This window comes from Malania oleifera, chromosome 1, assembly GCF_029873635.1.
Source record: "Malania oleifera isolate guangnan ecotype guangnan chromosome 1, ASM2987363v1, whole genome shotgun sequence".
Classification (NCBI taxonomy): domain Eukaryota; kingdom Viridiplantae; phylum Streptophyta; class Magnoliopsida; order Santalales; family Ximeniaceae; genus Malania; species Malania oleifera.
Genome location: NC_080417.1, coordinates 112503145 through 112530399, shown reverse-complemented (window position 1 = coordinate 112530399; position 27255 = coordinate 112503145). Strand labels below are relative to the sequence as shown.

Here is a 27255-nt window from a genome sequence, read left to right as displayed (position 1 = left end):
TTTCTCCACCCACTTTTTTTTACTCTCGTAAGTTTTTGGACTTATCCCCAACTTAATCTCAACTCCTACAGAATTCACTAACTTCAACCCTATTACATTTAAGAGCTCGTTTGGGTCTCTATAGTCCCTCTCACTAACCCCTTGACCAACACCAAAGTCACTCCCCACCATTAGTTCCCTAATTAGGGCATAAAAGAATCATCAGGAAAGCATAACTAAACAGGAATAGGAAGAATACATTTTCTAGGTTTTGAATAATTTTAAGAACACCCACTGGAGCCACTATCTCCTCATCATTGCCCCTCTCGACACCTGAAGGACTAACAACAACGTCCACCTTAAAGAATAGGCTCAGGAGCAAAGGGCAAAAACCCCTCAGTAATCAAAGTTCTACTCTGAACATACTTGTGCTTAATAGGACCATCTAATCCTTGCCTGATATTAGAGGAAAATAAAGAACTCTCTTCTTATGTAAGCTGAGATACATATGATTGTTTCTTACTCAATATTATCTCTTTTTACTCTTTTGTTAAAGCACAAATCACCAACCAATTCTTCCCAATTGTCTTCTCCTCCCATATAAAACTCCTTCTCAACTGATTGACTAGTAAGTCGAAATCAAAATCACAAAAACTGCATAGATCATCATCTACTTTTGAGCACCTCTTGTCTTCAGTGAACTCGTCTATTTGAGTATCTTCATATTCAACTGGATATGACCCTTTTCTACAACTAGGATCAGTTTTGTAAGAGGAACTACCCTCTTTCTACAACATTAAATGTTGTACCAAATCCTCTAAATTGTCCTCTACTACCAAGGTACATCATCTGAAATCTCTAATTCCATCACCAAGTGTTTAGGAAGCTCAATCTTATCCTTTAAGGTTAAATTAATCTAAGTATGCTCACTGGAACCATTCACCTTTGGGCTGATTTTTGTATTTCCTGCCACAATTCTGCTCTTAGTATCTTCCTCGACATTTTTCTAGTGTTCTCTCGGGTCTGGGCACTAGCCTCTATTTTCTTATCTTTGAAGACCCTCTTTGCCTTTAATTACCCATTTAGTGGCGATAAGAGGCCTATTAGTAACAGACCCAATCAACCCTATCCCAAGCCCAATATTATATTTGGAAGCAATTTTAAAATTTGGGCTGGCAAAAACATTCAATAATCTTTCTTGAAATCATGAGATTCTCCATCATTCCTTCTCAAATCATTCTTTCCCCTCTCGAGCACGTCGCCGACAAGTTCTACGAAGGAGCACTTCCCCAACAGCCTTCAGCCCCAACTCTGCTCCATTGTTAACCTCTCATGTCTTATTATGTTCAAGAAACCATAGGCTGAACATCTAATGACAATCCCCTTGCCATGTTCAAATGAAAGTTACAGTAAAGCTTCAAAAAGATTCCTCCAGCCTTCACTGTTCTTACTCCTAGGAACACAAAATGCTTCATTTTCCTCCTGCAATCACCTTTCCTATCTAAGAAATCTCCCCTATTATTGGACAGCAATTTGATCAAGGCCTATGATCCTTCACCTTTTAGGTATAAGCCTCCTCGATTAAGCTCGTCTACACCTCTATTTCCTTAGCAAATGACCCTTAGTAACTTAACGATCTAAAGAAATTCCTCTTTCTTTAGTAAGAATATGAGAGAACTTTCCCCCTGAAAACTCCAAAATCCAAAAGACTGAGGGCTCAAGACAATTAGCACAAAAGATCTTACGTTCAACCCGAACTAAGGAATATCCTTCCAACCCAAACAGATTCTTACTTGACAAGCACCTTGTCTCCCCCATTCTTCAATACAAATTTTGATGAACTAAAGTCATGAAATAGCCAGAAAACCACTCTCGCACAACACTCCAAAGACTTAAAATTGCGAACAAGTGTTCTCCAACAGCCGTAAAATGGAAAATCGATTGTTCTCTGAAGACCAAGGATGATTTTCCATAAGGGTGTTTGAAAACTGTCAGGGTGTTCTGTTGGAAGTCAGAAAGATTTTCTAGTAAAGAAAAGGAAAATAAAGCTCGATTGATGTTGGTTTAACAATGCTAAATAGGGTATAATGGAAGAGTAGGGTTTAAAAGGAGAGGTCAAGCCATCCATGCTCGCAAAGTCAAAGGAAGATGTCGGGAGAGCCTTTGTACTGAGAGAGCATCGCAACCCTACCACCTCTTTCCAAACTGAAAAGATTTTTCTTTCTTTTTTTTTTTAGCTATTGATAATGTGCATAGATTTCACCCCATCCAATTGAATTTCATTCCCTCCATCATCAGCCGGCCACATTCCCATAGCATCCAAAATTTTTTGAGCACCAACGTCCCACGCACTAATCCCCTCCCCTTAGTAGGTAATAAGTCATCACTAAATTGATTATTCACAACCAAGTCTACATCCCTCTCCTCGAAGATAGAAACACCTCTAAACCTTCAAGCGGAGAAGGAGGCACATAAGAAAAATCCCCAAGAGCATCAAAAGGATCAAAAATATAATCCATATTTTTGCGAATCTCGTCCACCTAGACCAGCAAAATCCCTATTATACTAGGGGGAGGGTCGTCACAATGTACGCAATCTTACCCCTACTTCATACAGAGAGGTTGTTTCCTTGGACTTGATGACCAACTAGTCACAAAGGAGCAACCTTACCATTGATCGATGGCCCACCCTCCCAGCATTATCTACTTTTCAAAAATCCAACCCCCCCCCCCCCCCCCCAAAAAACATGCTAGCTCATGCATCTATTAAGAAGCAAACTCTTCATACCTTTCCCTTCCTTCCCTGCTGACTGATGCTTGTTTATCTTCAAATCCACTACCTTTTCACATTTTTTCCATCCTTGCCTTCCCAAAAAAATGCCCACTACCTTTGGATGCATCCCACTACCATAAGTACAAAAATTTCAAATGAAAACTTTGATGAGGTACCAATTACGATTTCGATTTAAAAAATGATGGGGATCAGAAGTAAAGCATGGGAATTTTCTATGGAACTTTAGAAACTAATAGTAAACACAATAATGCATGACTAAGAAATAAAATACATCAAGGATCGGTGTGGGGTATAAGGTGCAATAATTGTAATATTTTTTTTATAACAAAAGAAGATATATTAGATGAATAGAAAAGGAGGTACAGTGTGCTGGGACAAAAACTCAACCAAATAATGAGAAAAAAAAAGTAAAAGAAAAAATAATAAATAATAAATAATAAATAATAAGAAATAATAACTAAACAATATTAGCCAAGGAACCCCCTTTTCAAACCCTTTCCTTCATAGTTTACCAAGCTCTTCAAATTCACCAATTCCCTTTTTCCCTTTATCTTTCAACTTTTACCACTATCCATACGCACTTCATTTCCTCTAGTGTCACTCAACTTTAAATCCATTTTATCCAAAATATTTTGAGCCTCTGAATCCTTCTTAGGAATCTCCACCACTGGAGTAGGCAAAATTTAATCTGTACACCGTAACTTGTACACCAACCCATTGTTATTAAAAATAGAAACTCCCTTCAAACCTTCCAAAGGGGGTGGATGGACACATACGATAAATCCCCTATTTCATTACAAGAATCAGAAATGTACCCATATTGTTCTCAAATCTTGTCAACCCCCCAACACAATCAAACTCACTAACCAACATTCTCTGAATCAGAAAAATCCCCCCATTTCTTTCCCATCTTTCCTTTACTAACCTCATTACTACATCCAGCCTTTTTTTGCCGTCTTCCACAATACTCAACTCTCCTTCGGAATTTCTCCCTCATAACTTTGGCACTGACTCAACAGAATTTTCTCTCTCTTCTTCAAAAGTCTTCTTCATTTCAGCACCCATACAAGCTGCCCTCCTACGAGCATAAACCTTTTCACTCTCAAATTTATCAACATTGAGATTCCGATTGTCAGATTTCTGCTCAAACCCAACTTCTTCTTCTTTACTCTTTTCCAGATGCCATCTAATAACTCTTCACTTGACACAATTTCCCCCCATGATATTGTTTCAAATCTAATATGCTGCTAGAATTCTGAACTAGTTGGTCATTCCGACTCAAATCTCTGAAAATTGTGCGCTGGATTTGGATTCCATTACCAGAATGTTTAAAGTACTCATCCCCAATGCTCAATTCCTGATATCCAGGAGCAAAATTTTGAACCTGCATTTTGTCCAGAACCAAAAACTGTAATATTCTAATTTATTAAACATATTCAATTTATATAAATAAAATTCAGAATTTAGTTAAATATTATTTATTACAAACACAGATAATTTAGACATAAAAGGTCAAATAAAATGTTGTATGTAATATCTAAGTTCAGTTTTTTATATAACTTCAAAAGTCTGAAAGCTATCAAGAAATTTAAATTTGGGTTTTGAATCACAAATTTGAATTTCAAGAAAATTTCATTCTATATTTAAATATTTGAAAATTTTCACAGAAATTTCGAGATTTCAAAATGTTCAGATGATTTTGGAAATTTTAATGGGAATTTTGTAAAACAGAAATTGATAGCCATTGCAATTTTGAAGGTAATGAAAAGAGGACATTTTAAGGGGAATTTCGACAATTTCATGGAAATAAAAGACCAATATAACATTCTAACATTCCAATTTTTTTTTATAAAAAAAAAAAAAAAAAGCATCTGGAAAAAAGACTTGCTACAATTTGACTAAGAAATTGCCAGATCATAATCTTTGCTCTTTCCATTTCCATAGAATCCAAATTATCAAAGCGTGAAGCCCCTTCATCCTGTAATCCATATCTCCACCTACAAGAGGCACCCCTTTAGATTGTATCTGGGACTCTACAATTTACAATGCTGCCTCTTTGTAAACCCCTTCCTCTCCAGCAGGCCCACAATACACTTCTTGTACTCATAGACCCACTGCTTAGAAGCACACCAGTCTTAGAAAAAGGGAAGGAGTCAAGTTCAAAACTCCGGTTTTTTAATGATTCCATTTTCTTGGAAAACAAAGAAGCGTGATGAAGACGAATCCCCATATAATAATATAAATAAAAGATCTAATACTCCATCAAGTTCGCTATTTTAGGATTTGTTCTTTCTTCAAAGGAATCTTTAATTAAAACAAGGGGAAAAAAAATTATTAATTGCCCCACTAAGAAGGCCCAATAGCCTGATTAGACCATTACCCAATAAATCCATGGATTAGAAGCCCCACTACTTTGGCCCAAAAATCTCCACCATCTTTGTCGATGGTTCACTCCCAAGAAACATTAACCATGTACCTCGCTGAACCACCACCACCACCACCTTTTCTCTTTGATCACTTATGCTGCAGCTGCCAGACTGCTTCACAATAGACCTTTCTTCATTCCCACAACTCACACACCTCCAACTATGCGCAGAGTCGCAGACAACTCCAAAGGAGATTCTCCCTTAATGACCTCGATCCACAGAGTCTTACCCTTTTTTCACCTCTTCGGTACCAACCCTCACAATATTATGTCATTCAATACATTTCTCCCCACCAATCCTATAACCTTTCCATGAAACTTCTCCAGTTACCTCCTTTCAACCCTTTAGGGAACAAAAAATCCAAGACTCCTGGACTCCCAACTCAAGAAATCTGCCAATCTGAGTCAGACTTATCACCACAATGCAATCAAAACAATAAGACGTCTTTCTCCAAACAAACTTGCTCAAGTGGGACCACACTGAGGTCAAACTCTGCAAAATCCATCGTATCACCATCACAATAGCCCTCATCCATCAATTTCTCTCATTCTTCTCAATCCAAACCACAAAACCTCCTACCTTTTCCCCCTCTATTCTCAAAAAAAAAAAAAAAAAAAAAAGAGGATTTTATTAGGATTTATATTAATTGTTGGAGTTGTGTAGGTATGATTCAAATTAAATAGAATCTCAAGTCTCACATTTATTTTTATAGCAAAAGAAGATGACTTTATTAGAAAAAGAAGAATGTACAAGGAGAGTACGAAACCCCTAAAATAAATAAAAGAAGGACAAGCTTGAATCAATGTATTTCAAACCCCTAAAATAAAATAGGATCCCCTCCACATTTCTAACCTGCTAGAAACCATCTCAAACATCAAGTACCAAAAAACAATAGCAATAGGATTACCCCCTATGCGGAACACCTAAATAAGTAAGATGCCAATCTAGAATATTGCACCCAACCACAAAAGCATAATGGAAAACAAAACTAGAATCAACATTTTAAAAACTTAAAAAATACAATATAAAGTGGCCAAAGCTATAACAATCCTTCAGAGAAAACTCATGGGCAAGTGCAATATCCCCTGTACATATTGCATTCCAGTTAAGAGATAGGTTTTGGTTTCATCATGTAAGTATGCAAAGAAAAATAACATGCAGATTTGCATTATTTTTAGCAGTTGATCGCAGGTTAAGGGAAATATTAGTGAATTCAATTATGTTTATGCACCATAATAACTAGACACAAAATAAAAGCAAAAAAAAAAAAAAATTATGCACCCCGCAATAGCAAGTATGGAATGCAGATGACAATAGAGAAATTCAGAACTATAATGGTAAACCAGAAAACAATCAGGAACAATTTGAAAATAAAAAAGCAATGAAGTATTACAAAAGCAAAAAGATGATTTTGCATTCTATAATTATTTCAACATTGGGGAATTTTAGAATATTCTGAGAAATTATTTGATATATTATGGACATCCCAAAAAGTATGGAATATGGCACATTCAGGTTTTGTCCATTTGAATAGAAATTGGGATAAATTCAACAAAGGTGTAACAGGAGATGATGACTGATGAGTTATGTTTTGCTCAGCTGCTTTTTAATGAAACACATGTTAAGAAAATTTTGACTTTCCAAGAACTAGATGTTACGTTGTTGATGAAAAACTAGAGGAAACGGCATTCTAATTTAGTAAATAAAAGTTCATAAGACATGGTGATGGAAGCAAAATGCATCTCCTTCTTCTAGTCATTAATATAGAAGGAGAAAATACAAGAACTAGATGTTACTTTGTTGATGAAAAACTAGAGGAAACAGCATTCTAGTTTTGCAAATAAAATTTCATATGACATGGTGATGGAGGAACACCTTGGGAGTTTCTCTCAGTCTCAGCTGTCCTACCATCAACATAGTCCAGAAACAGAAAAGGATTCATACATACTTTCATGAACGACATGTCAATGCACACACCACCATTAGGAGACAAAGTGTGACCTTCGATTGATGTAGCGCCACCATATGGTACAATGGGAACCTGCTTATATACCATCAAAAATTTTAAGAAAAGAAAGTTAGGGCCTGTTTTAAGAATATAAAATTCCTGTAAGATACAAAGGCGAAGTCAAGCAAACAAAATGGACAATTAAATTTAGGTCAACTCCATTTTCCATTTTTAAAGTTCAACAATAGGAACAAATAATAGACCTTAATATGATCCGCGTTCCCACATAATAAAAATGAAGATTATTAAGAAAATTGTTTATATCGAACAGAAAGTCCATGTAACCAATTGAAAAGTATAACAAAAATTAAGCTAGAACCTCACTTAAGAATTACAAAGAAGCAACTCAGAGTCTGACCTCATGCTTGTTACACAATTTAACTATCTCAGACACCTCTTGCTCAGATCTGCACATACAAAGGCAGAAAATTTTAGAAAATAATTAAGAAAACAAAAAGTAGTAGAACCAAGAATGACATAAATAGCTTCTTGAACCAGCACTTGCAATTTTCTGCTTTGTCTCACATCTTTTTAGTATTATATTACAATGCAAACAGACCGGAGATCTCTAAGACTCCAAATTTGAAAATTTAAGTGTATTGATTCAAAGAAACATATCAAGTTTGTTGATCCACATATTCAATGCTTGAAATACCAACAGCTAAACTGGGTGGTGCATTACAAAGTGCACATGAAAACAACAAAAACAGGTAGTTCAAGAGAATTCAGAAACCATGTGGAAATGAATCGATCAGTATTTCTAGGTTTGTTGAATAAGAAAATGAAACAAAATAATATTGCCAACAACTAATTTACATGGCTTGGCAACATTGACAAACTTTCCATTAACTGAATATTTTATGAAATAAATTCACATCCAGCAACTAATATAACCTAAAATTCTCTCCAAATTCCTGGTTCCCAAAATCTTTCCTTCCATTCATAAAAGAAACTTTCCACTGCAAATCCTAACCAAACCGTAATATCTCTCAACCTATAGAACTCACATTTTCCGACTTGTAAGATAAGATCCTCCATTGCCAATTAATTGAAGTATAATAGAATTAGAGGATTCCAGAATAACACGGTTGTTTTTGCTGAATTCCTTATTACTACATTCCAAACACTTTCCAAAACAATTTTTTGCTCAGAATAAATTTAGCTTCCCCCATTAGACATGAAGAGTCAAAAATCAAATACCATGTGATGAAGAAAATATAAATACAGTTCCAATTATTCAATTACAGAAAAGGATATTCAACTTTAATTACAACGTATGTACATGCAAAAATAGAGTTGGCTTTGATATTTTATGAAATTTTTTTTGTTTCAGAGTCTTACAATACAAGGTAAAAATCATTCAATCTTTTGTAGTTTTCTGTTTTCTACTCAAGTTTTATCTAATTTTTTGCATTCCAAAGCCATGGTTATAGATAATATTTTCAAATTATAGTTGTTGGACATTTTCTTTCAAGAGACACCTTTTTTTCTTTTAACAGAGGAAGACGTTTTATTAATATCCAAAAAGTAAAACACAAACTTAGAGGACAAGGAGTCCTCCCCAGATATCCAGAGAACAGAAAAACAAAAATACAAGTATTTAATTACAGAAGCGCTGCCTCAATCTCTTTTGAGATTGTACAGTGATAATCCCCAAAAAAGACCAAGAGAGTGCACCCAAAAAGAGCCAATGAATACCACTCTATACCATAATAGCCACGACCACCACGTTGAGTGACCTTTAAAATTTCTAGCGTTCCTCTCAATCCACAAGGCAAAAACTGCAGCACTCCTGAGATCTCTACTATTTCTATTTTTTCCAAAGGCCCTGAGGTTCACCAATAACAGCTCTCACACCTTTTCCAGCACCACCCACTTTTTCCCCCACATAAGAAGAGGGTGTTCCAAAGCTACGTTGCCACTCTACAATGCACAAAGAGATGAGTGTTCAAGCAGATCATGTGTGTTAATCCTTTCCAACATCACAGTCCAGACAATGATTTGAATCTTCTTGGGCACCTTAGCCCTCCAAAGAATGTGGTTCCAAGAGAAAAGGTCAGGGGGTGGGGATTTTAAAAGGTAGGAGAGAAAGGATTTAGAAGAGCACATACCCGAGGAATCACCCTCCCCCACTCTCTCATCCTTTCTAATGGAAAGAATATGTTTGTCTAACAAAGAAAGTTGGATATTGAGCTCATCGATTGCTTTTTCATTGAGATTCCTAAAAAAATGGGAATCCCATGAAGAAAAATCCCCCTCGGAAGAAATGAACTAATAGGAGTGTTATGAAAGCTTAAATAGATGAGGAACCTTGAACAACCATGAAGATTCCCCCACCCATACATCCTCTCGAAACCGAACTTTTTTCTCATTACCTACTTTAAACTGAATGAGAGGAAAGAACCAACCAACTACATCAAACACATATTCCAAGAACACACATAAGATGATACCACTGCCTCTTGTGTTCCACCTGTTCCAACAAATCCTGTACTTGCTCTTTATCACCTTATTCCATATGGAATCAACTTCCAAAGGGAACCTCCAAAGCCATTTGCTGATAAGGGAGATGTTTTTGGAAACCACATTCCAAATGCCAAAAACCCCCTCGGACTTAGGTCTAATAACCACCTCCCAGTTAACTAGATAGTCTCTCCTACCCTCCCCTAGACCCAAGCAAAAGGAAATCACGCACCAACCTCTTTAAAGATCTCACTACATTCAAGGGAATTTTAAACAAGGAGAGGTAATAAATTGCGATGTTGAAATGGGAAGAACTTATGAGAGTGCCATGGACCCCAAGTGAAAAGCATGCCTCTTCAAACCCTCCAATCTCCTACCCACTTTTTCAAGCGCAAGATCCCAAAAGGTTTCAAATTTTGGGTTACCTCCAACAAGGAGGCCAAGATAGGGTAGGATCCATTCAAGGGAAGCAAAACCCACTACAAATTTAAAATTTTGAAAGACCCTCTCCCCATTTTGCTACTAGCAATCTCACTCTTGGACAAGTTTATTTTTAAGCCCAGGGCCTGCTCAAAGATTTTGAGCAACAAAATGACTTTTCAAAATTTTGCAGAATTGTCCTCAAAAAAACAATTTATTAAGAAAGAATAAAGTTGTCGAAAATGGATCATATTATATTTTTCACAAATTAAGAAAATATCAGGGAGGAGTGATTACGATGGGAGGCATATTTTTTGGGTGGAGGGAGGGTAACCTGTTTTAAGATATTGGCACAAATTTCATCACATTTATACGAAGTTAAAATGTGTCCATCCAGCTCAAAATGTTGTTTAAAGGACAACAACTTTCAAGAAGAAACCATTTTGTCCTCAATAAGAAATTTAATGACTGGATTAAGATTTCCCATGTTTATTTCAAAATGCAATTACAATAATACTACCACCAACTTATTCTCATCTCCACTACTACAATCACACCAACAAACCATCTCTACCCCATGATTAGGATCACAAATTCAGCAGTCACCAGCAACCACCCACTCTGTGTCACCATCATTACAACAACATTACCATCATACGCCACCAAATTGCCCTGGTGCTCAACCTACACAGCACTGCCCACAACATCTACTTGCCTGCATCCAAAGTGACCAAAATTATTTCAACAATATGTTTTCTCTAGAAATTATATTTCATTTCTTATAAATAAGTGACTGGCATTTGTAGCTTTCACAAAACCTAATTATTCTAATAGTGTTGTGTGATTGTAGAATACCCTTAAAATTAAAAGAAAGTTTTATTAGATGGGTATAAGGCTCACTATGTTTTATGGTTCAGAATGTTGGACGACTAAAAAATAACATGTACAAAAAGTAAAAGTAGCCAAAATGTGAATATTAAGGTGGATGAGTGGTACAACATTAAAAGATAAACTAAGGAATGAGCATATACGCAACAATTTACATAGCATTAGTCGAAGACAAGATACCGGAGGGGCAACTTAGATGGTTTATGCATTTGAGATGTAGGCCTAGCAGAGCACCTATGAGGAGTGAGTTAGTTATTGTTTTTGGCATGAAAAGGGGTAGGTGTAGACCCAAAAAACTTGGAATGAGCTAGTGAAGAAGGATCTAATAGCCCTTAATCTAGTAGAGGAAATTGCTCTCGGTCGAGTGAATTGGAGAAAAATAATTCATGTAGCTAACCCCACCTAATGGGACTTCAGGCTTGTTGTTGTTGTTGTTGTTGGGTTGTTAAACAACATATTAGAAATGGAGGCTTGGGGCTAAAATCCCTCTCTACTTTCAACAAAGCTCTCCTCTGGAAATGCCTTAGGAGGATCATGAAGGAAAACGACCACCTTTGGCGGGGAATCATTGCTTCTAAATATGGACTTCAACACAATGGTTGGATTAGTAGAGTTAGGAGAGGATCGTATGATGTTAGAGTTTGGAAATTCATCAAGAAAGATTGGGATGATCCCACCACCCCCCCCCCCCCCCCAAAAAATCAATTTTCAAGTGGGGAATGAGGTTAACATTTTCTTTTAGCACAATACTTGCTACCGCCGATCTCCCCTCAATGCAGAATTCAGTCCCATTTTGGTTTGCAATAAAGATGCCCTTATCATTAATCATATTCAAGTTATAGATCAAAGGATTAGTTAGAACATTTCATTGGTAAGAAATGTGTCTAATTGGAAAGTGGACTATCTTACAGACTTTTATGGCAACTTGTACAAATTTCATCATCGGAACATTACTAATGATCCAATGTGGATCCAAGATAAAAATGAACCTCACTCCATTGGAAGCAACAATTTCCCTTTGCAACCCATCTAGAAAACAGCAGTCCTTACAAAGGTTGCTTTCGTTGCATGGGAGGCAATAATGACAAATCTGTTGACCGCATTCTCTTGCACTACTCTTGGACTAGGAACTTTTGTGGAACTTGGCCACTTCTTTGACCAGGGGTAAAATACACCTGTGGTTACTAAACCTTTAACTAAAAATCATGATACCACTAAACTTTAATTTTTGCGCTAAGGTTACTCAACTACAATTTTGTTGCAGTGAGCCTTTTTCCATCCACTTTAAACAACTCTCCATCGCATATGCTGAGCTAGAGCTCATTGTCGGCCTCCGTGGCAACATGGATCCCACTCTAACACACACTGTCATTTCCCTCCAAATAGAGGCACATAACTCTCACACACCCAAGGTCTTAAATTTCGATTTCGACTCAAATTTCGAAGCTCCAAAAGTACGGAAATTTCGATTTCGATGTCAATTTCGATTTCAATTTGAAAAAATAACGGAAACTAGTAGTAAAACATGGAATTCTTTGTGAATCTTTAGAAATGGTTAACAAATATAATAATATAAGTTTTAAGACTAATATATTACAAATTAAATACATCTATATTTTGTATAGGGTGGAAAAGTTTTAAAATAGTATTTGTATCAAATATGTTTGTAAGATAATGTACATTAAACAGATTCAGTTAATGCAAATGAAATTCATAATTCATTTAAATATTATTTATCATACAAATATTGATAATTTAGACATGAATGGTTAAATAAAATATTACTATAAGTTTATTTTTTCATATAATTTCAAAAGCACTTGTGATAACCTTTTATTTCAATAAAATAAATTAAAAGAGAAATTTCACTTCACTCTTGAATCTCTCGTTTGAATTTCGACGAAATTTCATTGTGTAGTTAAAATTTTGACAAATTTCACTAAAATTTCAAGGTTTCGATAAATTTCGGATGATTCGTTGAGATTTCGACGAATATTATGCAAGATGGAAATCGACTGCCATTTCGATTTCGAGGGGGACGGAAATCGGAAATTTTGACAATTTCATGGAAATTTAAGATCATGCACACACCTCAACCACCACTATTAACTTTGCTCTATTTTTCTAGGTAAAGTAAACCCATGGTCACTAAACTTTCCTCTCCTATAACGAAGAAGAAGAAGGCAAACCAGATGATACAATGCTCCTCCACCACGAAGATGAAATTGTCTACTAAATAAGGAAAAATTGCAATGACTCTTAACATATTAAGAGGGCGTGACAATTATCCACCTAACTATTCTTTAAAAAGAAAAAAAAAAGGTTTTTTGACTACAGGGGCTGCAATGAGGTTTATGGTTTCTATGTTTGCTTTTTCTTTTTTGTGGTTAAGATGTTTTTAGAGTACTCTTGTGACTGCAATTAGAAGTTAGGGGTTTGTTTTATTCATTTTTTGTCCCTTTTTTTTTGCTTTGTCAAAATGAAGAATGGGATGGGAATAGGCTATTGTCAAATTTTTTAAGGCACAGTGGCCAGTAGTCGCCAATTTTTTTAATCATTGGACAAAATTTTATGTTTCAACCACTACTGATTATATTAGTAACCATGCTTTGGATGTATGCACAGAACAATGACCATTGTGCGATTTTCTTTTGATGTAAGCATAGAAAAGTAACCATTGTTTTATTTTGTTTGGATGTAAGCATAGAACTGTGACTATTGGTGCTTGTTTCTCTTTCTGCATGCATTAAACAGTGACCTTTGGTGCTTGTGTAAGCAAACAATAATGACCGCTGGTGTTATTGTATGATAGCATAGAATTCAAAGTCTTTAGTAGCTATTTGTGTGAATTTAATTTATATACAATAAGTGACTTCATGTCTAGTAATTGGGTTATGTGTTTTTCTAAATGTCAGGGGTGGACAAAGAAGAACTCTTCACCACTGAGTATCATCATGAGGATGCATTACTGAATTTGAGGGTAAAAGGATATATTATAAGTCAGAGGTTGATCACTTTGACTAGTGCACTGTTGACCATACATCTTTATTAAATATAGATGACATGGTAAATACTTTGGGGCACAGTGGGTTTATGACCTAGTACTGGATTGAAGAAGGCAAGGGGCTGCATAATGGATTGAGAAAAGTAGAGTCTAATAAAATGTATGAGATATGGTGCAAGCAATTGAAGCAAGTAGAGTTGTAAAAATATACTTGCATCAGAGCACCAATGATGATGTAGCTCAAGAGTTTTTGTACAGTGATAGCTCAAATAGCAAGTTCGATGTGATAATTGAGCAATTGGAAGAGGAAAGGGATGAGACAGAGAGGGCTGGCACTAGTTATAGGGCTGCTGGAAGGGCTGAGAATGGGGAAGGGAGAGCTGACAGGACTACTGGTGGAGCTAACACTGAGGGTGAAAGGATCGAGAGTGGGGCAGAGAGGGTTGAGAGGGCTGAGAGTGTGGAAGAGAGGGCTGGCAAGGCCGCTGTTGGGTTTGAGAGTGGGGTAGAGAGGGTTGAGAGGGCTGAGAGTGTGAAAGAGAGGACTGACAGGGCTGTCGGTGGGCTGAGAGTGAGAATGATAATGATTCTGATTCTTACTTTATTGATGATGAGTCTGACAATGGAAATGACAAAACTGAGCAAATATCAATGGATCCATTTGTTGAAACAGACACTGATGAGAATGTCCAGGAGAATATTAATGCAACTAAAAGGGAAGGAAAGGACTCAGATACTGCTCCCTCATGTGAGCTGCACAGTGAATCTGAATCAGATGATGGCAAGTGGCACTACCCTGAGCCGTGACTAAAGAAACAAATTTCAAAGTGGGGATGTTGTTCAAGTCCATGGAGCAGTTCAGGGAGGCTTGCAAGGAATACGCCACAGAGAGCAGGGTTGCTCTGAGGTTCCCAGTGAATGACAAAAAAAAAAATTTTAGGTTGTTTGCAAAAGGGTTGCCCATGGAGACTATAGACCTTCTTGTGTAAGGGGGAGGAGAAACTGCAAATAAAATCTGTTGAGCTCACCCATAGCTGCAGCAAAGACTTCAAGAGTTCTCACATCTCCTCAACTTGGTTGGCCAAGCAATATGTTGAGAGGTTCAGGGCATACCTTTAGTGCTCATTGGCTGGGTTCCGGGACACTATCAAAGTTGACTTCTGGGTTGAGATTACAAAGTGCCTGTCATCAAGGCTAGAAAAAATTGGCTTTGAGGATGACTAAAAGGAAAGAGTGAGCAATCTTCAACACTCCCAAGGTACGCAGTTGAGGTGAGAAGGAAAAACCCAGGGAGCACCATCTGCACTCAATTAGATGGTGGGGTTTTTGAGAGACCGTATGTTTGCTTGGATGCTCTAAACAAATGGATAATGTCAGGTTGCTGGTGTATTGTAGGTTTGGATGGTTGTTTCCTTAAAGGAGCGGACGGTGGACAATTGTTAGCTGTCATGGGAATTGATGCAGATGATCGTATGCTTCCAGTTGCATATGCTATGGTGGAGAGGGAGGATAAAAGTAGTTGGACATGGTTTCTGGACATTCTAAGGGAGAACATTCAAATGAACAGCCACCATTAGACATTTATGACAGAAGGCACCATACTCCGTTTGTTTCTTGTTTTAATATTGTACCTCCTTTCATGTCAAACTACTTGTTTAATTCTAAATTTCGTTGCCTCTGTTACAAGGTCTTATTGAGGCCGTGAAGGATTTGTTTCCCACCAAACATAGACATTTGTGTTTGCCTATTTGGCATATTTACACAAATTTTAGGACCACTTTCAATGAGAAAACATTGAAAGATTATTTGTGGTTTGCGTCAAGGAGCACATATGTGCAGGAGTTTGAACACTGGATGGGGGAGATAGAGAAGGTTTCTCCAAAGGCACATGAGTGGCTATGTGAAAGGCTAGCTGCTAAGTGGTAACGATCACACTTCTCATGTCGACCCAAATGTGACATGCTGCTTAACAATCTTTTTGAATGCTTCAATAAGTGTGTTTTGGATGCAATGGAGAAGTCAATACTAATTTTTCTGGAGATGGTCAGATCCTATTAGATGAGAAGACTGTATATAAAAAAAGATGCAATGAAAAAGTTCACTAGGGTGATTTGCCCCAATGTTCAAAAGAAGTTGGACAAAGCTAAGGAGTTATCTATGAGGTGCATTCCCTAATTGTCAGGTGCGGCCCAATTTCAAGTGTCTTCTCCAACAGGGCAGTTTGTTATTGACTTGGACTGCAACACATGCACCTACAAGAAGTGGGACCTAACTAGTATCCTTAACTCCATGCAGTTTCCTACATGAATAGTACAAGAACGCATCTTGAATCATTTGTTGATGACTGCTACAGAGTTGAGACATTCATAAGGACATGCAGAGATGTGATAAACCCAATCAACAGGCCCAGGTTGTGGCCAACCACAACATGGCCCCAGTGCAGCCCCTACATCGACCAAACGTGAAAAAAGGCAAAAGGCGGAGAAAGAGGAGAAGAGAACTAGCAGAATTGGAGAATCCCAAGAAGATGACCAAGCATGGGGTAAAAATGACATGCACTATTTTTGGGAAAGAAGGGCACAACAAGAGGTCCCACCATGAAGAATCAAGTAAAAAAGAAACAGAGGAACAGCGGAGCACACAGCCTGCAGAAGAAGAAGGGATACAACAACATCCATAGGAACAATATAGAAAGAAGAGGCAACAGAGGAAGTAGAAGAATGAGGGGAATAGGGCACAGAATAGAAATAGCAGCCTGCACAAGGAATAGAGACCAAGACCTAAGATACCTTTAAGTACATTTCCTATGACTAAGAATGCCCTGCTTTATACATGTTTTAAACATTATTTTCAATTGTGCATAAGCAAAGAGACAATCATAACATACAAAGATGGGTGTTTATTGTGAGAACTGTACAGGGTAGCAGTCATACATTTACATCTGAAGGCACCACATATTCAATGTCAAGGACTGCCAGAGATGGTCCTCCTGGCCCCCCTCAAAGGCCATCACAGCAAAAAAGTAGTAGCATAAGAGTGCATGGAACAGAGGGAACACCAAGAACTGAGAGGAGAGAACCTCCAGAAGAAGCACATACCGAAAAAGCAAGTGTTACGTCAATACCCTCAAGATATAAGGGAAAGCAGCAAAGGATGATGCAGTGATCTAAAGAGTGGCTTGGCAACTCTTCTAGGGAAACTTTTTGTATTGGATAATTTTGTAATTGTTAATGTAATTGGTGTGACAAACATGATTGTTGTGATTTGTACCACAGATCTGAAATGCCTAGCTTTGTGACTTTGTTTTTCTTTTGAGACACTTATTTTTTGGTTGTGTATATCTGCACATTGTCAAATAAATATGCACATTGTCTACTGTATTGATCTTGTGAATCATGTACAATCACCATTGTCAGCTACAATTTTTATATTAAATTAAGAGAAAAAATATATTTACAACCTTATGCTTCAAATCAGTGACATATAGACCGGCAGCCTCACCTGAACAAAGTGACACATGTTGCCCAATGAAATTCTTTCCAAAATAGTTGTTTCCAGAAAATGCACCAAATAAAAAAATAAAAATAAAAATAAAAAAACAAAGCTATGGACAATACTCAAACTAGCAAAGAGATGATGGCTTTCATATGTAACCCAGTGGACCAAGCAATACAACCTGAACAAGATGAGACTAGAAAAGAGTGATAGGGATGATGAAGGCAACAAAAATAAGTTATTAGGTTTATTCAGCTGATTCAACACAATGCTCACGCCGCTCACCACAGTTATCAACAGAGCACCAGATTAAAATTTTAGTTGTGGCACAAAAACAATATCAAACCCAGAATAGAGAGATGACTCAAACCAACTCAAAACCAGATGAATAATATAGGCAAGTGACAACAACTATTTCCTGTAAAGTAAATTTGAATTCAGGGTATTGTCAGATAACAACTAATAGAAAATTTATCCATCTTTTTAAAAAACAAAAACAAAAAAATTTGCTTTTCCATTAATTCAAGGGGGCATGGGTACAACATTGAATAAAGAACAGAATGCAGAGTTGTTCAAGTTCAGACTAAGGGGACTCCCCTTTGAACAGAAAACACAAACACCCACCAAACTACGAAAAAGTATTCAATACAAGATATCCCTATTAACAGATAGCCTCTGACTCTTCTCCAACCTTCTGTGTTTCAAAAGCAAACCATTAATCACACATCAGGAACAATCTAGTACAAGAGGATCCACCCACTGAAAAAATCCACGTGTTTAACTTCTGAGCAAGAAAATGAGGGTAATCAAAACAAAATCTTGCATGGGTGAGAAAATTGAAAGGAGTTTGTAAGCAAGATGAAGATTTCGTCTTACCCCATACTTTTGAAAGCCAAAGAATCTCCTTCCTAGGTTAGCCTCTGCCCACGATGTCTTCATTTATGCTCCTAAGTTACAGTGGTACTGTGGAACGCTAGCATTGGAGCTGGAGATGGACTTTACCAAAATCCTGAAACCAAATCCTTGAAACCCTAGAATAGCTATCACACAAAGGAGGGTGTTGCAAGAGGAAAAGAGAAGGAGAAGGGAAAGTGAGAGTCATGTGCCTCTATTTGGAGGGCATGACATGGTGTGTTAGGGTAGGACCCATGCTGCCACAAAGGCCAAATGAGCTCCAGCTCAGCATACATGACGAAAATTCATTTAAAGTGGACAGAAAGAGGCTTACCACAACAAATTGTAGTTGGGTGACCTTAGCACAAAAAAAATAAAGATTAGTGGTATCAAGATTTTTAGTTAAAAGTTCAGTAACCGCAGGAACAGTAGTTGGGTGACCTTAGCACAAAAAAATTAAAGTTTAGTGGTATCATGATTTTTAGTTGAAAGTTCAGTGACCACAGGTGCATTTTACCCCTTTGACCAGGCAGTAGTGGGTAACTGCCAAATCAGTGGAGGAAGAGTTGGGGGCCAAGAAAGATATCCAATCCAACAAGGGAAGGAGGAAAGGTTTGTCCCTCATTCCCCTTGCCATCTTTCGGCTGGTGTGGAGGGAAAGAAATATGAGTTCTTGAAGGATCGGCTACAACCTTCCAAATTAGTAAAGACCACTGGACTGCTAACATAACAAGCTAGCATAGTGAGTTGTTCCTATTTATGGATGATTCTCTTGTAATTCGTTTTGACTCCTTTGAAACCCTGCAGTGTGGGTGATTTTTTGTTTTGTTTGTACTAGGGTGGCAACCCCTTGATGCCTTTTAATAACTTTGTCTTTGCTAATAGAAAAAAATTATTCTAATTTATATCATTATTCTAATCTACACCACAGACCAAAAAAAAGAGTACAATAAATGCTTGTAACATGAATCCAACACCCACCTTAATGTGCCGAAACACCATTGTTGCAACCCCCCACCCCACCTTTAACCACAATCACTGCCACCATCACTTCATGACCAATCTCACCTCCACCATACATTGCCATCCACTAGATTACCATGCCCATTGCAGGCTGCAAATGCCCTACGGTCCCTCCATACTATGTCTACATATGTACCTGTTGTAGTATGTGGCTCATATCAAGTAAAACACATGTACAGAGAAAGCAGGCTAAAGGAAACAAGGAAGTTGGTCTGAAGAAAAACCGTCGACGGTTTGCATAGTACATCGAAGGTTTCAGGAAGAAACCAAATTAGGAAGAAAACCATCAACGGTTTGCATGATACATCAACAGTTTCAGGCAGAAGCTAATTGTTAAGAAAATCGTTAACAGTTTGATGAAACCGTTGACAGTTTTTTTTGGCGTTGTTTTCGAAATTTAAACTAGGAAGATCAATAGGTTGGGGATGCGGAGGCAAATCCTCCATGGATTGAAACAGGGGTATTTGAGAGATTCACTAATAACTCTGTATGTCCAGAGTTAGTATAAATACAATGTTGTAACCCTGGTTTTTATGGATAGTGAAATTCAGCCGCCGCTTACTCCCGTGGATGTAGACATTCTGCCAAACCACGTTAAATTCATGTGTGTGTGTTTATTGCTTTCCTTATTATCTGTGGGATTGTGTTTCTATATTGTTCATCGTAATTGCTTCACGATCGGTTCCGCGTTTATTGCACAACAAACTGGTATCAGAGCATTACAATGGATGGGATTTCTTCTGCAAAGTTTGACATGGTCAAGTTCGATGGTTCCAGAAATTTCAAATTATGGCAGAGGAGGGTCAAGGATTTGTGAGTGCAATAGGGCATGGTGAAGGCGTTTTACAGAAAGCAACCGGAAGGCATGGACAACATGAATTGGAAGAAATTGGAAGCGAAGATTGTGGCAACTATCAGGCTTTTTCTAGCTAATGACGTGATGTATAACGTCATGGATGAGGAATCACCGGCAGCAGATTGGTTGAAACTAAAAAGTCAGTATATGTCCAAGTCATTGACGAACCAGCTTTATCTTAAGCGTAAGTTGTATGGTCTTAAGATGTCAGAGGGTTCGGATCTAAACCAACACATCAACGTGTTCAATCAGATCATTAGTGATTTGAAGCAAGTTGATGTGAAGTTCGAAGATGAAGACAAAGCTTTGATGTTACCGAATTCCTTACCTGCCTCTCCTACGTATGAAAATTTTTTTACAACTCTGATGTGTGGAAAAGAAACTCTCGAATTGGATGAGATCACAAGTGCTCTTTTAGGTTTTCATTAGAGGAAGAAAGCCACCGACGAAAATCTACAAGGTGAAGGGCTTGTAGTGAGGAGTAATCAGGAATGAGGGAGAAGCAAGTCTCGAAGCGGACCGAGTAACAATAAATCTCGGTCCAATTCCAGGAAGAGAAAGGATATACGATGTTCTAAGTGCGGGAAAAAGGGGCACATAAAACTAGATTGTCCAAAGAAAAAGAAGGGGAATGCAGAGAATAAAGAGGGTTCATCAAAATCTACGGATATAGTAAAAGAAGGAGACTCAGAGAGCGATGATGGGGATATGCTTTCTGTTTCATCCAGTTCAGATCGTCTCACATATTCTTGGATCTTGGATTCGGCATACTCCTATCACATGACACCCAATAAAGATTGGTTTGACACCTATCGGTTAGTAAATTCTGGTTTTGTTCTTATGGGTAATGATACATCATGCAAAATTATTGGAATAGGGAATATCAAAATTAAAATTTTTGATGGTGTTATTAGAACGTTGTGTGATGATAAACATATACCGGATTTAAGGAAGAATCTGATTTAATTGGCCATTTTAGATTGTAATGGGTTTAATTACAAGTCTGCAAGTGGAGCAATAAAGATGAGTAAAGGTGTCTTAACTGTGATGAAGGGGCAGAAATTAGCAGGAAATATCTATACACTATTAGGTACCACAATTGTAGGTGGAGCTGTAGCTGCAGAGTTTGAGTCAGATAGCAAAGTCTTGTGGCATATGCGATTAGGTCATATGGGTAAGCGTGGGATGATGGAGCTTCATAAGAGAAATCTATTAAAAGGTGTCAAAACATGCAAGCTTAATTTCTGCAGCTATTGTGTTCTTGGTAAACATAATAGGGTGCAATTCAAGACAGCCACACACAAAACGGAGGGAATTCTTGACTATGTTCACACAGATGTTTGGGGCCAGTAAGGGTAGCATCACGGGGAGGACATATGTATTTCGTGAGTTTTATTGATGACTACTCACAAAAGGTCTAGGTGTACTTCATGCGGCACAATTCAAAAACGTTTGCCAAGTTCAAGTTTTGGAAAGCTGGAGTGGAAAACCAGACAAGGAGGAAGATCAAATGCCTCAGGTTCGACAATGGTACTGAGTACACAGATTCAAAGTTCACGGAGTTGTGTGAGCAGCATGGCATTAAGAGACACTTCACAATACACAAGACACCATAACAAAATGGTGTGGCGAAAAGGATGAACAGAACAATAGCTAAAAGAGCTCGGTGTCTCAGGTTGAATGTAGGGCTTGCAAAGAATTTCTGGGCAGAGGCAGTGAATATGGCATGTTTCTTGAATAACAGGTCACCAAGGGCAGCACTAGATGGGAAAGTAGTAGAGGAGGTGTGGACAGGCAGCGTGGTAGACTACTATAATTCGAGAATGTTTGGATGTCCAGCCTACGTGCATGTTTCTAGTGAGAAGAGATCGAAACTTGATGCGAAGTCTAGACAGTGTATCTTTCTAGGGTGTCAAAAAAGGGTGAAAGGTTTCAAGTTGTGGGATCTGAAGGCAAACAAGGTGGTGATCAGTAGAGATGTGGTTTTTTATGAGAAAGTCATGTTGCAGCGTACTCAAGAAGAAGAGAAACATGTGCTAGAAAATTGCAGCAACAATGAGCATGTGGTGCAGGTGGAGCTAGAGACTTGAGGTAGAGAAGATAATGTTCAAAATGCAGGGAGTTCTAGCTCAAGAAATCAGCAGCTTCACAGTATAACTATAGACAGACCCAGACGAACTATCAAGCCACCCACCAGGTATGGTTTTGATTATTTGATTTCTTATGCACTCATTACTAATAGCGAGGATCCTACTACTTTTCAAGAGGCAGTGCACAACTAAAAGAAAAATAGATGGAGGAGATGGAGTCTCTACATAAAAACCAAACATGGGAGTTGGTGGAGCTTCCATAAGGGAAGAGAGCGATAGGATGCAAATGAGTGTATAGGAAGAAAGAAGCAGTATCATAAAAAAAAAAAAAAAAAAAAAAACAAGAAAAATTCAAGGCTCGTCTAGTAGCAAAGGGTTACTCACAAAAGAAAGGGGTTGACTATGATGAAATCTTCTCCCCTGTGGTCAGGCACACTTCCATCAGGGCAGTGTTGGGATTGGTAGCGCATTTTGATATGCATTTGGAGCAGATGGATGTAAAGATAGTGTTTCTTCATGGTGATTTGGGGAAGCTAATTTACATGATACAGCCATAAGGGTTCAGTCAGCCTAGACAGCAACACTTGGTCTGTAAATTAAGAAAATCACTTTATGGGCTAAAGCAGTCTTCGAGGCAATGGTACAAACGATTTGACTCCTACATGATATGGATTGGCTACAAGAGATGTGAGTATTATCGTTGTGTTGATGTGAAGAGCCTTGATGATGATTCATCTATTTTTCTATTGCTTTATGTGGATGATATGTTGATAGCTGCAAAGAGTATGAGTGAAATCAACAAGTTGAAAACTTTGTTGAGCAAAAAATTTGACATGAAGGATTTGGGTGCGACCAAGAAGATTCTTGGGATGGAGATGCGCAAGGACAAAGCTTCCAAGAGATCAAGGTTATCTCAGCGTAGCTATGTTGAGAGGGTGTTTGGAGAGGTTCAGCATGGATAATGCAAAACTAGTGAGTACACCTTTGATGAATCATTTTAAATTGTCTACCGCCCAGTGCCCAAAGACAGATGATAAAGTTCAAGACATATCAAAGGTTCCATATGCTAACACAGTGGGGTGCCTGATCTATGCTATGGTTTGTACAATGTCAGATTTGGCACAAGCTGTCAATATGGTGAGCAAGTTTCTATCAAATCTGGGACAACAGCATTGGGATGCAGTCAAGTGGATTTTCAGATACTTGAGGGGTACGGCAGACTATGGCATCATGTTTGGCAGACAACAGGGTGATCCTTCAATTGTGGGATATATGGGTGCAGACAATGTAGGGAACTCGGATGACAGGAGGTCTACCACAAGGTATGTATTCACTCTTGTGGGGGAGCCTATTTGTTGGAGGTCCATGGTTTAGTCTCTAGTTGCACTATCTACTATTGAGTCAGAATATATGGCAGTGGCTAAGGCTGACAAGAAAGCTTTGTGGCTTACAGGATTGGTCAAAGAACTAGGTATTCAATAAGGTAAAGTTCAATTGCATTGTGATAGTCAGAGTGTCATTTATTTGGCAAAGAACCAAGTATATTATGCGAGGACCAAGCATTTAGATGTGAGGTTTCACAGGATCAAAAAATTGGTTTCTTCTGGTGAACAATTGCTTGAGAAAGCTTACACTTTTGAGAATGCAACAGACACGTTGACAAAGTCTGTTACCACAAACAAGTTCAAACACTACTTGGACTTGATTAACATCTCCAGATGCTAGATGGGACACGTCCCAACCTATTGTCCCAGATGGAGCTCCAGGTTATGTCTTCTTTTCTCCTAAGGGGTGAATATTCGCCAAGGTGGAGATTGTTGTAATATGTGGCTCATATTGAGTGGAACACGTGTAAAGAGAAAGCAGGCTAAAGAAAATAAGGAAGCTGATTTAAAGAAAAACCGTCAACGGTTTGCATAGTACATCGACAGTTTCATGCAGAAGCTAAATTAGGAAGAAAACCATCAATGGTTTGCATAATACATCGACGGCTACATCGATGGTTTCAAGCAAAACTTAATTAGGAAGAAAATCGTCAATGATTTGATGAAACCATCGACGGTTTTGTTCGGCGTTGTTTTTGAAATTTAAACTAGTAAGATCAATAGGTTGGGGATGCAGAGGCAAATCCTCCACGGATTGATACAGGGGTATTTGAGGGATTTTTTAATACCTTTGCACGTCCAAGGTTAGTATAAATACAATGTTGTAACCCTGTTTTTGATTGACAGTAAAATTCAGTCGCCGCTTGCTCCCGTGGACGTAGGCATTCTGCCGAACCACGTTAAATTCGTGTGTGTGTGCGTGTGTGTGTGTGTGTGTTTATTGTTTTCCTTATTATCTGTGTGACTGTGTTTCCGTATTGTTCATCGTAATTGTTGCATGATCGTTTCCATGTTTATTGCACAACAGTAACATCAAATGAAAATTACGCTGTTTGAAAAATTAGTATGTGCCCAATACATCTAGCATGACTGAAAGGATCATTATATGCTAAGTTATCAAAAAAAAAATTGCCATAATGAAAGCACAAGGGAATTAGAGATTTACTAATGAAAGAGGGAGATAAACAGCAACATCATGGAACAAAACAACTGCCTAAAAACAATCAAAGCATTGTCTCTTTCTATTTCATTTTTTTCCTTTTAGAACCACCACAGGGTTTGATAATATAAGACAGTCAAGTGAAGGGTTATAAAGAATTTCCACACTATCGAACATAGTACAAAATGAATCACACCTTGGAAAAACAACCACATCAGGAATATTTACTGCCTTGTGAAAGCTGTTCTGTGGTTTTCCATGGAAGTACCTCTCTTCATAATCCATAGACATGTTACCCTGTATAACTAACAGTAGGGTCAGTATGACAAACCATCTATTAACAAAAAATAACTAAATTTTGTGGAATTTCACTGGTGACTGTGTGTGCCTTAGTTCCTTAAACACCTTCCTATTGATTATTTTTAGATTCGGGAGGTGAAGGATGTAAAAGGGTCATGATGGATGCAGTTTCTTCTGTTTTTTTGGGTGGTCCAGTAGGAAAGGGCGCTCACTTTTTCATAATCTTTCTTTGCCTATTCATTTGATTTGGGACACGATCAACCTTTTTGCATCACTGTGGGCTGCTTATTCATTTGTTTTGGGACAGGATCATATTTTTTGCATCAATGCAGTCATCACCTCTCATTGCTTTAGCCGTTTTTGTTTCGACATGATTGGATGGCTTTCTTATCCTTATTTTTGTATTTTATTTTTTTTATTTTTTTAGGAGGAATCCTCATCATCCTTCTACATTTTACCTTCTCTCACTAAAGTTTATTTTTCTATCAGGAAAAAAAGAGAAAAAAAGCATAATCGCAGATTACTTGTTGAGAAAACAAACAGAAAAGAAAACAAAGCTTTGAATACTGTGTATTATGTTGTCTTTGTTATCACGTATCTCATTTTGACACATTAATGAAAAAATTAAGACCATTTCTTTCATCCTCTTTCAAATTTCAGCATCCAAATAGAGCACATGATAGTTCTTCTTTTAGATAATCAACAGATTTTACGTCACCAATTCTCCAATTAACCCAAGTCCATCTAGTTTTCCTGTAATCAAATGGAGCGTAAAGAAAAACCAATCTGACGACTCAGCGGAAGACAAGCAGTCACACTAGTTTTAACATCAGAAGCCAAAATAGAAAGATACAGTACACGACATATAGCCTTCAGTTCGTCAATAAGCTCTTGCGGAACATCCTTGCGAGAGCCCTTTACTACATAATCTGTGCTACCTTTGCCTCCAATGCTTGCAACTCTGAAACCAACAAATCAACCACGACAAGTAATCAGCCAACCCTTGGTTACATAATTAATTATAGTTCTCGGAATTGACAGAAATTTTGGGACGGGGAAGTGTCAAAAAATAAAATAAAATAAAACAAAAAATAAAAACCTTCAAGCTTTGATTGTTTACTGGGAAAACAAGGGAAAGGTAGGCAAAAGAAAGTTTTAAATTTTAAACTTCATACTTCATATCGTCCTTATGTTCCAAAATATGAACCACCAAGTGGACTAGGCCAAACACTTGTATCAGGCTCAGGCCCATCTGACTAAAGGCCTCGTGGCAGCTATATAAAATTCAAAACCACGATTTTTTTTTCCCACACCCGCATGTTCTTAGCAGCCAAACAGACGCCAGGCGAAAAGAAGAGATGACAAAAAGAAGGAGAAGGAGAACAATTTTTTTTACCGGGCATCAAGATTGGAGGCGTCACAGAGTGAAGGGTTTGTTTGGGTGTGAAGGAATCCAGCATATGCTGCAAGGGAAATGGGAAGAACAGAACTTAACCACCATGGGATTCTTTTCTCTGGGTTGAGAACATTTCTGATGCGTGCATTTTGATTCGAATAATTATGAAAAGGTGAGGTCCGGAGATTATTGATCATGGTTTTTGATGAAGAACGCACACGGGATAACCAGGACAAGATCGCCATGGTAATAGAAGCTTGGGTTCCTTCGGACCACGGACGGAGACGAGGACGTAGACGGAGACAGAAACAGAGAGAACGCCGAACGCAGCGGACGGATAACAGACCGATGGAGAGTAAGAACTGGACTGACCACTTGCCTCTCGCATTTCATTCTTCCGAATATTATATTATGTTTTTTCTATATTTTTTTAAAAGCAAGAGACTTTTTGAATAAAAAAAAAATGAATTTGGTAGAGTTATAATTTTAAAGAATCCACACATTTATTTACTGAGTTAAATATTCTTTGCTACTATGTTTTTAAAATTTGGCATAAAACGTTATAAAAATATAGAATATATAACTTTGAACGGTATAGAAAGGAGAGAAAAGATAGAACAAATATTGGTGAAGTTAAATATAATTTGTATGATGTATTAGATAGTAAAAAAGCAGA

General features: G+C 37.7%; 1 protein-coding gene across 3 annotated transcripts in view; it reads right to left on the bottom strand.

The window, feature by feature from the left end:
• The window catches only part of LOC131167121 (D-lactate dehydrogenase [cytochrome], mitochondrial), a 147778-nt gene extending 120814 nt beyond the window's left edge, over positions 1 to 26964 (bottom strand). Inside the window, exons 1-5 of one of the 3 annotated variants that reach the window (XM_058125947.1) lie at positions 26580 to 26964; positions 26042 to 26144; positions 25080 to 25180; positions 7565 to 7613; positions 7147 to 7239 (exon numbers count right to left, since the gene is read on the bottom strand). In XM_058125947.1, the coding sequence (XP_057981930.1) occupies positions 7147 to 7239; positions 7565 to 7613; positions 25080 to 25180; positions 26042 to 26144; positions 26580 to 26824 (591 nt within the window). In that variant the 5' untranslated portion in view covers positions 26825 to 26964. The remainder of the gene's footprint in view (positions 1 to 7146; positions 7240 to 7564; positions 7614 to 25079; positions 25181 to 26041; positions 26145 to 26579) is intronic. The other 2 variants (XM_058125961.1, XM_058125954.1) reach the window with 2 other exon arrangements.
• Positions 26965 to 27255: the final 291 nt, after the last annotated feature.